This window comes from Mercenaria mercenaria, chromosome 15 (assembly GCF_021730395.1).
Source record: "Mercenaria mercenaria strain notata chromosome 15, MADL_Memer_1, whole genome shotgun sequence".
Classification (NCBI taxonomy): domain Eukaryota; kingdom Metazoa; phylum Mollusca; class Bivalvia; order Venerida; family Veneridae; genus Mercenaria; species Mercenaria mercenaria.
The window spans coordinates 51,842,751-51,857,372 of record NC_069375.1 but is presented as its reverse complement, the minus strand read 5'-3'; the positions used below and the strand labels follow the sequence as shown (position 1 = coordinate 51,857,372).

Genomic DNA, 14,622 nt, shown 5'->3' with positions numbered 1-14,622 from the left:
TTTCAAAGTGGGCCATATTTGACCCCAGGGAAATAACCTGAACAATCTTGGCAGAGGACCACTAGATTTTACTACATACCAAATATTAAAGCCCTAGGCCCTATGGTTTTGGACAAGAAGATCAGAAACCGTATAACTGTTCCTGGCCAATGTGACCTTGACCTTTGACCTAATGACCTCAAAATCAATAGGGGTCATCTGCTGGTCAACCTAACTATCAATTTTCCTGACATTAGGCCCAAGCGTTCTTGAGTTATTGCCTGGAAACCATTTTACTGTTCCTGGTCACTGTGACCTTGACCTTTGACATACTGACCTCAAAATCAATAGGGGTCATCTGCTGGTCATGAACAACCTCCCTATCAACTTTTGTGTCCCTAGGCCTAAGCATTCTTGAGTTATCATCCGGAAACCGTTTTACAGTTCAGGGTCACTGTGACCTTGACCTTTGACATACTAACTTCAAAATCAATAGGGGTCATCTGCTGGTCATTACCAACATCCCTATCAACTTTTATTATCCTAGGCCCAAGCGTTCTTGAGTTATCATCCAGAAACCGTTTTACTATTCAGGGTCACTGTGACCTTGACCTTTGACATACAGATCTCAAAATCAATAGGGGTCATCTGCTGGTGATGACCAACCTCCCTATCAACTTTCATGATCCTAGGCCCAAGCGTTCTTGAGTTATCATCCGGAAACGGATTGGTCTACATTCTGACCAACCGACCTACCGACATCTACAAAACAATATACCCCTCCTTCTTCAAAGGGGGGCATAAAAAGGGACATAACCCTGTCAAAATTCATATCAGTTATGGGGATTGTTTCTCCTGGTGTAGACTTTGATGGTAAATAACTATTTTAAGTTTCAAGTCAATAGATTTGATAGTAACAGAGATATTTGACTTTATCAAAAATTTTAACCAATGGCGACATCAACACCAACGCCCGGGCAAGTGCAATAGCTCTACTTTTTCTCAGAAAAGTCGAGCTAAAAATGGTACATAACATATATGCATAAATGATCTTCAATGGATAAAGGGTGGTTAGTGTAAACTTATAAGCCATTAAATTTTTCAAATTAAGACTGGACTCAGTTGTGCAGTGGTAAGACACCAGACAATGAAACCAAGGGTTCGGAGTTTGGTACCCTGCTCTTTCAACTAACATTCTTTCAAGTAAAAGTCCTCTGTTTCAAAATGGAATGCTAAAGAACCAGGAAAGCTTCAAAGTTTCTGGAACTGCAGCTTTCATTTTTGCAAAAACAACTGGAGCTATCACTGAAGGTGATGAATGTAAGAAGCGGTACAATATGGCTGTTTAAGGCAGGTGGATGCTTAAGACAACTTGAAATTAAAACAGAAAGTCGATTTGAGAATTTAGCTGGATGGCTGCTTATGGCAAGTGGTTGCTTAACACAGGTGACCTTTTAGGCATGTATATCTGTATGCATAAGTTTTGCATCTGAAATACTGCGCAATTTCAAGAGCGCAATATTATTAAACTAAAGAATGAGTACATATTTCTAGCTAATAAATAATCTTTTTTATTAATGGGTATCTTAACATGAATTTTATATAAATTATATCAATCTGTTCTTTAGTCTACAAAATTAAATACATTATTGTAAATGTTATGATACAAATGAAACTGACATCACAAATAAGATCCGGCACCTGACATCACAAATAACATCCGGCACCTGACATCACAAATAACATCCGGCACCTGACATCACAAATAACATCCGGCACCTGACATCACAAATAACATCCAGCACCTGACATAAATTTGGAAAAGAAAGGGAATGTAATAAATTTAGATACACACACACTACTACCTATATTTAATGAGTACCGGTAAATGGTCGTCTTACCCTAACAATTTCTATTTCAAACAACAGTGTTGCATTTGCTGGAATTCTGTCTGACATTCCTTGACTACCATATGCTAGATTAGGTGGTGCCACAAGGAAGCGTTTCCCTCCTTTCTTCATTCCAACAACTCCTGTATCCCAAGCCTAGAATACATGTGCATCATTGTAGTTAAAAGTTAATAACAAGAGGGCTATGATGGCCCTTGCTCTTAATGATAAGATCAAGTTTTGACATAAATCACATAGGCATACACATTGAATATCAACAGGATAAGTATTTCTTGTAACAGTAACTTTTGACCTATCGGCCACGTACAAGTCAGGGCCAATCTCCATACCAAGTTTGATTTTCGTATTGTGTTGTCTCCAAAAGTGTGCAAAGATCAAATAACCTGTATTGAAAAATGGACCAATGCATTTTTTATGCAGACAAAGTGTACGAAATACTACACTACATATATAATATTTGGGAGTGTGCTCTGCGTCAAGGGGGGTTCGCTTAGAGAACCTACGATGAGCAATTTCATTTACGCCAGGCTATATCCCCCACACCATGGTCACAAATCAACAACGACTTATGGTGATGCAGGTGAAACAATAATGGAAGGTGTACTTGGCCCAATTGCACATATGCATGTAAGACCCATGCAAGGTTTCATGAATCTGTATCAAATACTTTTTACAAGGTGAAAATTTTCATTTTTGACTATTTCAGGGGTCATAACTCTGAAAATAGGGGGCAGACCAAGACAAAAAATAGGAGGTGCGCAAGTTTGTATCATGATAATGACTCCTGCAAGGTTTGATCAATTTATATGAAATACTTTTTGAGGTAGGCGCATCACCAGGTGAAAATGTGCATTTTTGACTATTTCAAGAGCCATACCTCTGAAAATAGAGGGCAGACACAAATGAAAAGTAGGAGATGCGCAAGTTCACATCATAAGTAAGACTCATGCAAGGTTTCATGAATCTATATCAAATTCTTTTTGAACTTGTTGAGTCACAATGTGAAAATGTGCATTTTTGACTATTTCAGGGGCCATAACTCTGAAAATAGGGGCGGACCAAGATGAATAGGAGATGCGCAAGTTCAAATCATGATAAAGACTCATGCAAGGTTTAATCAATTTTTATGAAATACTTTTTGAGACTGGCGCTTTACAAGGTGAAAATGTGCATTTTTGACTATTTCAAGGGGATTAATTCTGAAAATACGGGGCGGACCCAAATGAAAAATAGGAGGTGCACAAGTTCACATCATGATTAAGACTCATGCAATGTTTCATGAATCTATATCAAATAGTTTTTGAGCTAGGCGTGTCAAAAGGTGAAAATGTGCATTTTTGATTATTTCAGGAGCCATAACTCTAAAAATAGGGAGTGGAGCCAGATGAAAAATAAGAGGTGCGCAAGTTCATATTATGATAAAGACTTATGCAAGGTTTCATCAATTTATATCAAATACTTTTTGAGCTAGGCGCATCACAAACTTCGGACCCACGCATGCACAGAAGGACGCACGGACAAGACCATATCTATATGCCCCCCACCACTCATGGGGGGCACAAAAAGTGGCCGGATATTTACAACCTCTAGAAGGTAAAATGTGGAGGCTAAACCTGTCCGTTATTTTAAGCGCGGTTTTATTGTTTACCATACTGTAAATGACCATTAATGATAATAATCAATGTTGCTTATATTAAAGCAAATATGGTAGAAATTTTGTACAAATCAGTTGTATAAAGAAAGAAATATTTATGAAAAATCGCAAAAAGTGGCCGAATTTACGACTCAGACCAGTACATGGATTTCGTGGTTGTGTCAATCTATAAAATTAAATCCCAATGAACAAGTAAAAATCTCATTTATTTTAAGTTCAAAAGTTGGAATCGACAAATTTATAACCCCAGGAAATAACTGTTTTAGTTAAAGCCATGAAATTTCATGTCCACAAAATTAACTGATTTCACACTACATTATAAAATTGATTTTATGCACACTCTATTAACTGCGCATTCTGTCAAAAACCTGTACTCCCCTAAAATATTTCCTTAGACTTTTCTCACAGCTTGACTCTGAATTAGTGTGTTGCCAGTAAAAGGGGCATAACTCTGTCAATATTCAAATCAGAGTTATGAGGATAGTTTCTCCTGGTGTACACTTTGATAGTAAATAACTATTTCAAGTTTCAAGTCAAAAGCTTTGATAGTCACAGAAATAATTGAACTAACTTCATCAAAAACTTTATACCAAAACATTCTAAGTTAAAAAGTGGCATAACTCTGTCAAAATTCAATCAGAGTTATGGGGATTGTTTCTCCTCGTGTAGACTTTGATAGTAAATAACAATTTTAAGGTTCAAGTCAAAAGCTTAGATAGAAACAGAGATATTTGACTTTATAAAAAAACTTTAACCAAAAAATTTCTAAGTTAAAAAGGGACATAACTCTGTCAAAATTCAAATCACAGTTATGGGGATTGTTCCTCCTGGTGTAGACTCTGATTGTAAATAACTATTTTAAGTCAAAAGCTTTGATAATAACAGAGATATCTGACTTTATAAAAAATTTTAACCAACGGCGACGGCGAAGCTGGGGCTTGTGCAATAGCTCTACTTTTTCTTCAAAAAGTTGAGCTAAAAATGATTTAACTTTGAAACAGCATATGATACTCTTACATTTAACTTAAGCTCTTTAGGACAAACAAGGGCTGTCACTAATGGTGACAAATGCCCCCGCAGCGCCTTGACCTGGTGACCTTCACTTTTGACCTGGTGACCCCAAAGTCAATAGGGGATGTGTACTCAATAAGTGCTATCAGCATGTGAAGTTTGAAGGTCCTGGGTGCAGTGGTTCGCGAGTAAAGTGCCTTCATGCAAAAAGTTAACATTGTGACGAACGAACGAACAAACGAACTAACAAACAATTGAAAACTAATATGCCTCCCTTCGGGGGGCATAAAAATAACTTATCTATGGGACTTTAAACTAGAAAGAATCACCCTCATGATATTTTACCTTTATAACTTTTCCAGCACCTAGTTTAAATCGAAACAATTTGTCAGCATTCACATTGGAGTCAAACACCTGACCAAAAGTATTGTTTGTCAATAACTTCCCTGTGTATTTCACCTCCACTGAGTCACCTGTCTGAAGGGCACCGCCCTCTCCGGCCATAAGGTCCTGTGTGACAAGACCTGTAGGGGTAGCTCCCGTTGACAACGCTTTGGCTAGACAAACCTATTGTAAACACGTCTATTTTATAACTATGCTGTATTACAATAGAAAATGGCAAAATTTTATCAATGGCAACACTGACAATACACAACTTCATTGACTTGTAGTTTACACTAAATGTATATTACTATGGATTGTGCAATGTTCTTGACACTTTTATTTTATTTACCTTTAACGGTAATCGGTAATTTTCGTGTGATATTCTGGTTAGGCAAGTCGGCATTCTTCAGATAATTTAGATAATACCTTGGTTTCCATTCATACCATACACACAATGTAATCGAACAGAAATTTCAAGGTGCCATTACTGATTCACTACCTTACTAGACAACGGACATTAATGCAGTAAGAATTTTTCTCTCCTTAAATTGTTATATTTTTGGAGACAATGCTACTCAATATTAAAAGTTCACTCTGAATACAGCTGTCAGTAAAAAAAGAGATTTGAATATTCTGTCTATAGTGCAAGAAAGTGCTAATCAAAACCTTTTTGTCACATTTCAGATATAGTAATACTGTAATGTTGTTCAGGTAACCTAAACATGGTCAGTGCTTTATCAGTACTCCTTTATTTTTCCAAGAAACTGACAACATGCTCCACACAAAAAGAAGAAGCCTAAGACAGACACATTCACCTTAATAATAAAATCATAAGAAAAACTATGAAAGGCCAGTGCTAACTGCCAAATGCTAAATGACAAACAGTTTGTGCCAAATGCCACATGCCAAATGCCAAATGTTAAATACTGACAGTCAAATGGTATTTGTCAAACAATAAATGCTTAATTGTTAACTGTGAAATGCGAAGCAATAAATGCCAAATGCTTATTGCCAAGTATTTAATCAAATAAAGAGCTGCAAATATCAGTGTATGAATGCATCCTTTAAAGAGTCATTGGCCTTTGTTACATAACTTTGTCTTTATTAAAAACTTTTTTTCCAGATATTTTAGAGTAAACAGTTCCAGTCTCATGACTGGTAGAAATTATATGTCTTCAAATAACTAAAATTACATCCATTTGTATAAGAGATACAGATCATCAATGTAAAAAGTTAAAGAATTTCACTATTAACATTTATCATTTGGCATTAAGCAATAGCTTTTTGACATTTAGCACTTAGCATTAAGTAAATGGCATACAGCATTTGGCATGTAGCAATTAGCATTAGATATTTAGCATTTAACATAAAGATAGTTCTGCATGTTCGGATCAAACTTTTTCCTACAATGTAGAATTTGATTAAACCCCGATTTTTCAAAACCTCAGAAAATTCAGCAAATAAAAAAAGATACGGTTGTGTGCTTGATTTTTTGCTTGACTGATTTGAAAAATTTGGACCTCGCGCAATTTTTCATAATGGGAGTCTATGGGAAAATCACAACTTTGACCATGATTAAAGTAAAGCGCACATTTCAGGCTAATTTGTTTAAATATCATATTTCAACTTTTGAAAGATAGTAACAGTGCCATTGTTATAAATTTACTGACGGGTTGCCATTAATATGTAAAATGATTCTCATTTTCCGGATAAATGACGTTATGCCATCACTTCCGGTTTATCAAACGTGCAGAACTACCTTAAGTAATTGACATTTAAAAAAATAGTTTCTTACATATTTAGCAAAGTCTGTAGCATTCTGCTCATTTTCAAACAACAAAGACCAGCTTTGTCTTACATCATCATAAAAGTTGGCGTAATTATTGGCTTGAATCTAAAATACAACAACAATACATGTAATTTATTTTTCATTCACAACAGGAAAAATTTTAAGTAAAACCTGTGATAAAGGTATTATGGCAGTAATTTGCAGGAAATGTCTACATGGTCTAAATGTAGTTTATATCAGTACATAGTGCCATTTTCCCACATAGTAAAGGCCATTTTCATGACAGATAATTATAAGCTTTATTGGTCCTTGATTGTAAAGAGGAATGTCTGCAAATGATTTTAATCTTATTTAATATGTTTCCAACTTTATGTAGAAGTTGCTGAGTGAAATGAAAGTGAAGCTAGGCATTTCCTGATGTCTACCTGCACAATGTTAGTGTTTTTATCATTTGTCTCAGTCACATGACCATGATTTCTTTGCATTGTGGTCAACCTCATAATTTTTTTTTCATTTTCTTATTGCCTAAACATGATTCAAGGGAAGAGTAGTCTCGCCAGAAGTGAAAGGCTGGAACTGCTGATAACAAGTGAATAAAGTATTGCCATGCAATACAAAGTCCCCTACTGGAAAGCACCTAATTTTCTCTATTGTTGTTTATAGTAACAACAAAGGGAAGTTAATCCTAAAATAAAATAAATAAATAAATAAATTAAAAAAAAAAAAAATAATAATAATAAATAATAATAATAATAATAATAATAATAAATTATATAATACAAGTCCACACATAACTATTTACCAGGTAGAGTTAAGTTAAAATACACCTACAAATTGGATATAACTTGCATGTTGTACCATAGAAAAGGTGGTCTCAATTTTTCCCTACAGCCAGTAGTAAACAAGAGGACCATGATGGTCCTGAATCGCTCACCTCTTCCCACATGATCCAGTTTTGAGTATGACGTCGTTTTTTCTATTATTTGACATAGTGACCTAGTTTTTGAGCTCATGTGACCAAGTTTTGAAATTGACCTAGATATTATCAAGATAAAAATTCTGACCAATTTTCATGAAGATCCATTGAAAAATATGGTCTCTAGAGAGGTCACAAGGTTTTTTTTATTATTTGACCTATTGACCTAGTTTTTTAAGTCATGTGACCCAGTTTCAAACTTGACCTAGATATCATCAAGATAAACATTCAGACCAACTTTCATACAGATCCCATGAAAAATATGGCCTCTAGAGAGGTCACAACGTTTTTTCATTATTTGACCTACTGACCTACTTTTTGATGGCACGTGACCCACTTATGAATTTGACCTAGATATCATCAAGATGAACATTCTGACCAATATTTATGGAGATCCATTCACAAGTATGGCCTCTAGAGAGGTCACAAGGTTTTTCTATTTTTAGATCTACTGACCTAGTTTTTGAGCGCACATGACCCTGTTTCGAACTTGACCTAGATATCATCAAGATGAACATTCAGACCAACTTTCATGAAGATCCATTGAAAAATATGGCCTTTAGAGAGGTCACAAGGTTTTTCTATTATTTGACCTACTGACCTAGTTTTTGAAGGCACGTGACCCACTTTCGAACTTGACCTAGATATCATCAAGATGAACATTCAGACCAACTTTCATACAGATCCCATGGAAAATATGGCCTCTAGAGAGGTCACAAGGTTTTTCTATTATTTGACCTACTGACCTAGTTTTTGACGGCACGTGACCCACTTTTGAACTTGACTTAGATATCATCAAGGTGAACATTCTGACCAATTTTCATGAAGATTTCATGAAATATATGGCCTCTAGAGAGGTCACAAGGTTTTTCTATTTTTAGACCTATTGACCTAGTTTTTCACCGCACGTGACCCAGTTTCGAACTTTAACTAGATATCATCAAGGTAAACGTTCTGACCAATTTTCATGAAGATCTTGTGAAATATATGGCCTCTAGAAAGGTCACAAGGTTTTTCTATTTTTAGACCTACTGACCTAGTTTTTGACCGCACGTGACCCAGTTTCGAACTTGACCTAGATATCATCAAGGTGAACATTCTGACCAATTTTCATGAAGATCTTGTGAAATATATGGCCTCTAGAGAGGTCACAAGGTTTTTCTATTTTTAGACCTCCTGACCTAGTTTTTGATGGCACATGACCCAGTTTTGAACTTGACCTAGATATCATCAAGATGAACATTCTGACCAGTTTTCATGAAGAATTTTTGAAATATATGGCCTCTAGAGAGGTCACAAGGTTTTTCTATTTTTAGACCTACTGACCTAGTTTTTGAAGCCACGTGACCCAGTTTCGAACTTGACCTAGATATCATCAAGGTGAACATTCTGACCAATTTTCATGAAGATCCATTGAAAATTATGGCCTCTAGAGAGGTCACAAGGTTTTTCTATTTTTAGACCTACTGACCTAGTTTTTGATGGCACGTGACCCAGTTTCGAACTTGACCTAGAATTTACCAAGATGAACATTCTGACCCATTTTCATAAAGATCCCATGAAAAATGTGACCTCTAGAGATGTCACAAGGAAAAGTTTACGCACGCAAGGACGCACGGACGGACGCACGCACGGACGACGGACACCGCGCGATCACAAAAGCTCACCTTGTCACTTTGTGACAGGTGAGCTAAAAAGTTACAATATAAGCTATTTATAGTAACAACAAGGGGAAGTAATTCTAAAACCAAGTGTGCCTCATGGCGGTGAACATTGGTGCCAAGTTACATCAAAATCCCTCCATGCACGAAGAAGAAATGCTCCGGACAGTCATTCTTGAATTTGACCTTTGACCTCTAAAAGTGACCTTGACCTTAGACCTAGGGACCTGGTTCTAATGCATGACATTCCGTCTCATGGTGGTGAACATTTTTGCCAAGTAATATTAAAATCCCTTTAAGGATTGTTGAGTTAAAGACTGGACAGGAAAAAAAAACCTTTTGGCCTTCGCCTTCCAAATATGACCTTGACCTTTCAGCTATGGGCCTGGGTTTTGCGCATGACACGTTGTCTCATCCACGGGAATATTTCTGTCAGCTGATATTTAAATCCTGTTTTGCATGACAAAGTTATAGACCGGACAAGAAAAACAAGAGGGCCATGATGGCCCTATATCGCTCACCTGTTATCATTGCACTTGAGGACAAGAAGGTCCTCAGAAAAAATATTCAAGTCCAAAGGGCAGGAAAAACAAAGGAAAGAAATTTAACCAAAAAGAAAAAAAAATTCTTACAAGGTACAGATATGTCAAAATACACCTAAAAATTGGAGGTACCATCCATGTTGTACCACAGAAAAGTGGTCTCGGTTTTTCCCTATGGCCAATAATAAAAAAGTTACTAAAAATAAGCTATTTATAGTAACGTAAAAGGGAAGTAATTAAAAAGAAAACTGTTGTAAGTGAACAAAAGAAGGATCTGCCAAATAAATCTGTTGACATAAATGAAATTTCAGATCAGTATCTTCATTAGTTACGGAGATATACCCATTTTAATTGGAAATAAAGGGAGGTAATTTGACATAAAATCAGTCCATAGTTATCTACCCTGATTGGCTCAGTCCAACTAATGACAATAATGAACTTTCAAATAAGTCCTATAAGTACTTACTGATATGAATCCATTTTGACTACAATCAGGGGAGGTAATCAGATATAAAATAACCTACGATTGGATCTGATTTGTCGTGGAATCCAAGATTTATTGTTGTTGAAGATATTTTGGAATTTGTATAAAAAAAACATAAATGAAGTCTCTATATGGCTGCAAAAGCCAAAATAGCCAAATTTGGACATTTCAGGGGCCATAACTCTGGAACCCATGATGGAATCTGGCCAGTTCAAGAAAGGAACCAAGATCTTGTGGTGATACAAGTTGTGTGCAAGTTTGGTTAAATCAAATCATAAATGAAGTTGCTATTGTGCAGACAAGGTCAAAATAGCTAATTCTGGCACTTTCAGGGGCCATAACTCTGGAACCCATAACGGAATCTAGCCAGTTCAAGAAAGGAACCAAGATCTTATAGTGATACAAGTTGTGTGCAAGTCTGGTTAAAATCAAATCATAAATGAAGTTGCTATTGTGCAGACAAGGTCAAAATAGCTAATTTTGGCCCTTTCAGGGGCCATACTCTGGAACCCATAATGGGATCTGGCCAGTTCAAGAAAGGAACCGAGATCTTATGGTGATACAAGTTGTGTGCAAGTTTGGTTAAAATAAAATCATAAATGAAACCACTATAGTGCAGACAAAAAATTGTTGACGCACGCACGCACGGACGGACTGACGACGGACGAAGGGTGATCACAAAAGCTCACCTTGTCACTATGTGTGTGACATTGACCTTTAAGCTAGGGTTCTGGGTGTTGCACCTGACACATCACCTCATCATGGGAAACATTTATGCCAAGTAATATTGTAATTCCTTGATGGATGACAAAGTTATTGACCGGACAGGAAACAACAGCTGTCACAGGAGACAGTGCGCTCGACTATTTCGTAGCTGGATAGTGAAACTGGGCACATCTGACAGAACTGGAGCTGTCACTGGAGTGTTTAATGACTCCAATGGTGGATGAAGATATTGCACAACAGCTTGAGTCTGTGTAAAAATATTAAGTTATAAGAGAGATAAAGATAAAGTGTATCAAAACACTAAATAAGTATAATTCTAAGCAAAAAGGGGGCATAATTCATAAAATATTGGTGCAAGAGTTATACACCTTGTGTCATATGATGTGGGTGATGATGTGGAACAACTAATTCAAGTTTGAATCAAATCCATTTAGTAATTACTAAGATGTAGTGAAAATGCATCAAAATTAACCTTAAATTCTAAGTAAAAGGGGGCATAATTAAATCAACAAGAGGACCATGATGGTCCTGAATCGCTCACCTGTCCCCACATGACCCAGTTTTGAACTGAGTATGACGTCGTTTTTTCTATTATTTGACATAGTGACCTAGTTTTTGAGCTCATGTGACCCAGTTTTGAATTTGACCTAGATATCATCAAGATAAAAATTCTGACCAATTTTCATGAAGATCCATTGAAAAATATGGCCTCTAGAGAGGCCACAAGGTTTTTCTATTATTTGACCTAATGAGCTAGTTTTTAAAGGTACGTGACCCAGTTTTGAACTTGATCTAGATATCATCAAGGTGAACTTTCTAACCAATTTTCATGAAGATCTCATGAAAAATATGGCCTCTAGAGAGGCCACAAGGTTTTTCTATTTTTAGACCTACTGAACTAGTTTTTGACCGCAGTTGACCCAGGTTCGAATTTGACCTCGATATCATCAAGGTGAACATTCTGACCAATTTTCATGAAGATCCATTGAAAAATATGGCCTCTAGAGAGGTCAAAAGGTTTTTCTATTTTTAGACCTAATGACCTAGTTTTAGGCGGCACGTGACCCAGTTTCGAGCTTGACCTAGATATCGTCAAGGTAAACATTCTGACCAATTTGCAAGAAGATTCATTGAAAGATATGGCCTCTAGGGAGGTCACAAGGATTTTTTATTTTTAGACCTACTGACCTAGTTTTGGATTGCACATGACCCAGTTTCGAACTTGACCTAGATATCATCAAGGTGAACATTTTGACCAAATTTCATGAAGATCCATTGAGAAATATGGCCTCTAGGGTGGTCACAAGGTTTTTCTATTTTTAGACCTACTGACCTAGTTTTTGACCGCAGTTGACCCAGTTTCAAACTTGACCTAGATATTATCATGGTGAACATTCTCACCAATTTTCATGAAGATTTCATGAAAAATATAGCCTCTAGAGAGGTCACAAGGTTTTTCTATTTTTAGACCTACTGACCTAGTTTTTGACCGCAGTTGACCCAGTTTCAAACTTGACCTAGATATCATCATTCTGACCAATTTTCATAAAGATCCCATGAAAAATGTGACCTCTAGAGTAGTCACAAGCAAAACTTTACGGACGGACGCATGGACGACAGATGCTGCGTGATCACAAAAGCTCACCATGTCACTTTGTGACAGGTGAGCTAAAAATTGTTGCCAGAGTTATGCACCTTGTGTCATAATTATGATGTGGGTGATAAGTGGAACAACTAGTTTAAGTTTGAATCAAATCCATTTAGTAATAACTGAGATAGAGTGAAAGTGCACCAAAACTTTAACCTGAAATTCTACGTAAAAAGGGGAGATAATTCAACAAATATTGGTGCAAGAGTTATGGCTCTTGTGTCATATGATGTGAGTGATGATGTTGAACAACTATTTTAAGTTTGAATCAAATCCGTTTAGTAATAACTGAGATAGAGTGAAAGTGCATCAAAACCTGAAATTCTAAGTAAAAGTGGGGGATAATTCACTGAAAATTGGTACCAGAGTTATGGACCTTGTGTCATATGATGTGGGAGATGACGTGGAACAACTACTTTCAGTTTGAATCAAATCCATTTAGTAATATTTAAGATAGAGTGAAAGTGCATCAAAACTTTAACCTGAAATTCTAAGTAAAAAGGGGGGATAATTCATGAAATATTGGTGTGAGAGTTATGGCCCTTATGCAATATGATGTGGGTGATGATGAGGAATAACTATTTTAAGTTTGAAACAAATCCATCAAGTAATTACAGATATAAGGAGAACTAGATGTGTGCCCCCCACTCCTGCCACTGTAACATGGTTTAATGACTCAGGTTAAACAATTTTTAAGATACAACATGCCTGTAAAGTTTTGTGACTCTACGTCAAATACTTTTGCAGCTAAGCGCAACAAAACATTAAAATGACAATTTTTTCCTAGGTCAGGGGCCATAACTCCTACAATACTGAATGAATCCGGATGCAAAACCCCAGGTGCACAACTGCACATGCTGACCAACATTCCTGTAAAGTTTTGTGACTCTAGGTCAAATACTTTTGGAGCTACGTGCGACACAACATTAAAATGACCAATTTTTTACTAAGTCAGGGGCCATAACTCCTACAATACTGAATGAATCCGGACGCGGAACCCCAAGGTGCACAACTACACATGCTGACCAACATTCCTGTAAAGTTTTGTGACTCTTAGGTCAAATACTTTTGGAGCTAGGCGCGACACAACATTCTCTGAAGGACGGACGGACAAGAGCAAATCTATATGCCCCCACCACTCATGGGGGGGGGGGGGGGGGGCACAAAAAAGAGAAAGTGTAAAAAAAACTTTAACCAAGGTGGGGACGCAGAAGGACGCCAATGCCAGGTTGAGTAGGATAGCTCTTCATACACTTCGTATAGTCGAGCTAAAAAAAAATGTTGACATTTGGCCTCAAATTGTGACCTTGACCTTTGAGCTAGGGGTCCGGGTTTTGCGCATGACACGTCGTCTCATCATGGGGAATATCTGTGCCAAGTAATATTAAAATCCCTTAATGAATGACAGAGTTATGGACCAGAAACGAAACAGACCCATTATGAGGTATATTTGTGCCAAGTAATATTAAAATCCCTTCATGGATAGCAGAGTTATGGACCACACAGGAAACAAGAGCTGTCACAGGAGACAGCGTGCTCAACTATTTCGATGCTGGATAGCGAAACTGGGCACATCTGAGGAAACTGGAGCTGTCGCTGGAGTGTTTAATGACTCAAATGGTGGATGAAGATATTTCATAGTAGCTTGAGTCTGTGTCAAAAATATTAAATAATAAGAGAGATAAAGTGTATCAAAGCACTAAGTAACTATAATTCTAAGCAAAAGGGGGCATAATTCATAAAATATTGGTGCAAGAGTTATGCACCTTGTGTCATATGATGTGGTTGATAAGGAGGAACAACCATTTTAAGTTTGAATCAAATCCATATAGTAATAACTGTGATAGAGTGAAAGTGC

The 14,622-nt window shown here is 36.8% G+C and overlaps 1 protein-coding gene across 3 annotated transcripts in view; it reads right to left on the bottom strand.

Moving 5' to 3' along the window:
* The window catches only part of LOC123563978 (FK506-binding protein 15-like), a 241,413-nt gene that overhangs the window by 162,505 nt on the left and 64,286 nt on the right, over positions 1–14,622 (bottom strand). For all 3 annotated transcript variants that reach the window (XM_053524018.1, XM_053524017.1, XM_053524016.1), the window contains exons 6-8: positions 6,734–6,832; positions 4,900–5,121; positions 1,881–2,024 (exon numbers count right to left, since the gene is read on the bottom strand). In XM_053524018.1, coding sequence (XP_053379993.1) covers positions 1,881–2,024; positions 4,900–5,121; positions 6,734–6,832 — 465 coding nt within the window. The remainder of the gene's footprint in view (positions 1–1,880; positions 2,025–4,899; positions 5,122–6,733; positions 6,833–14,622) is intronic.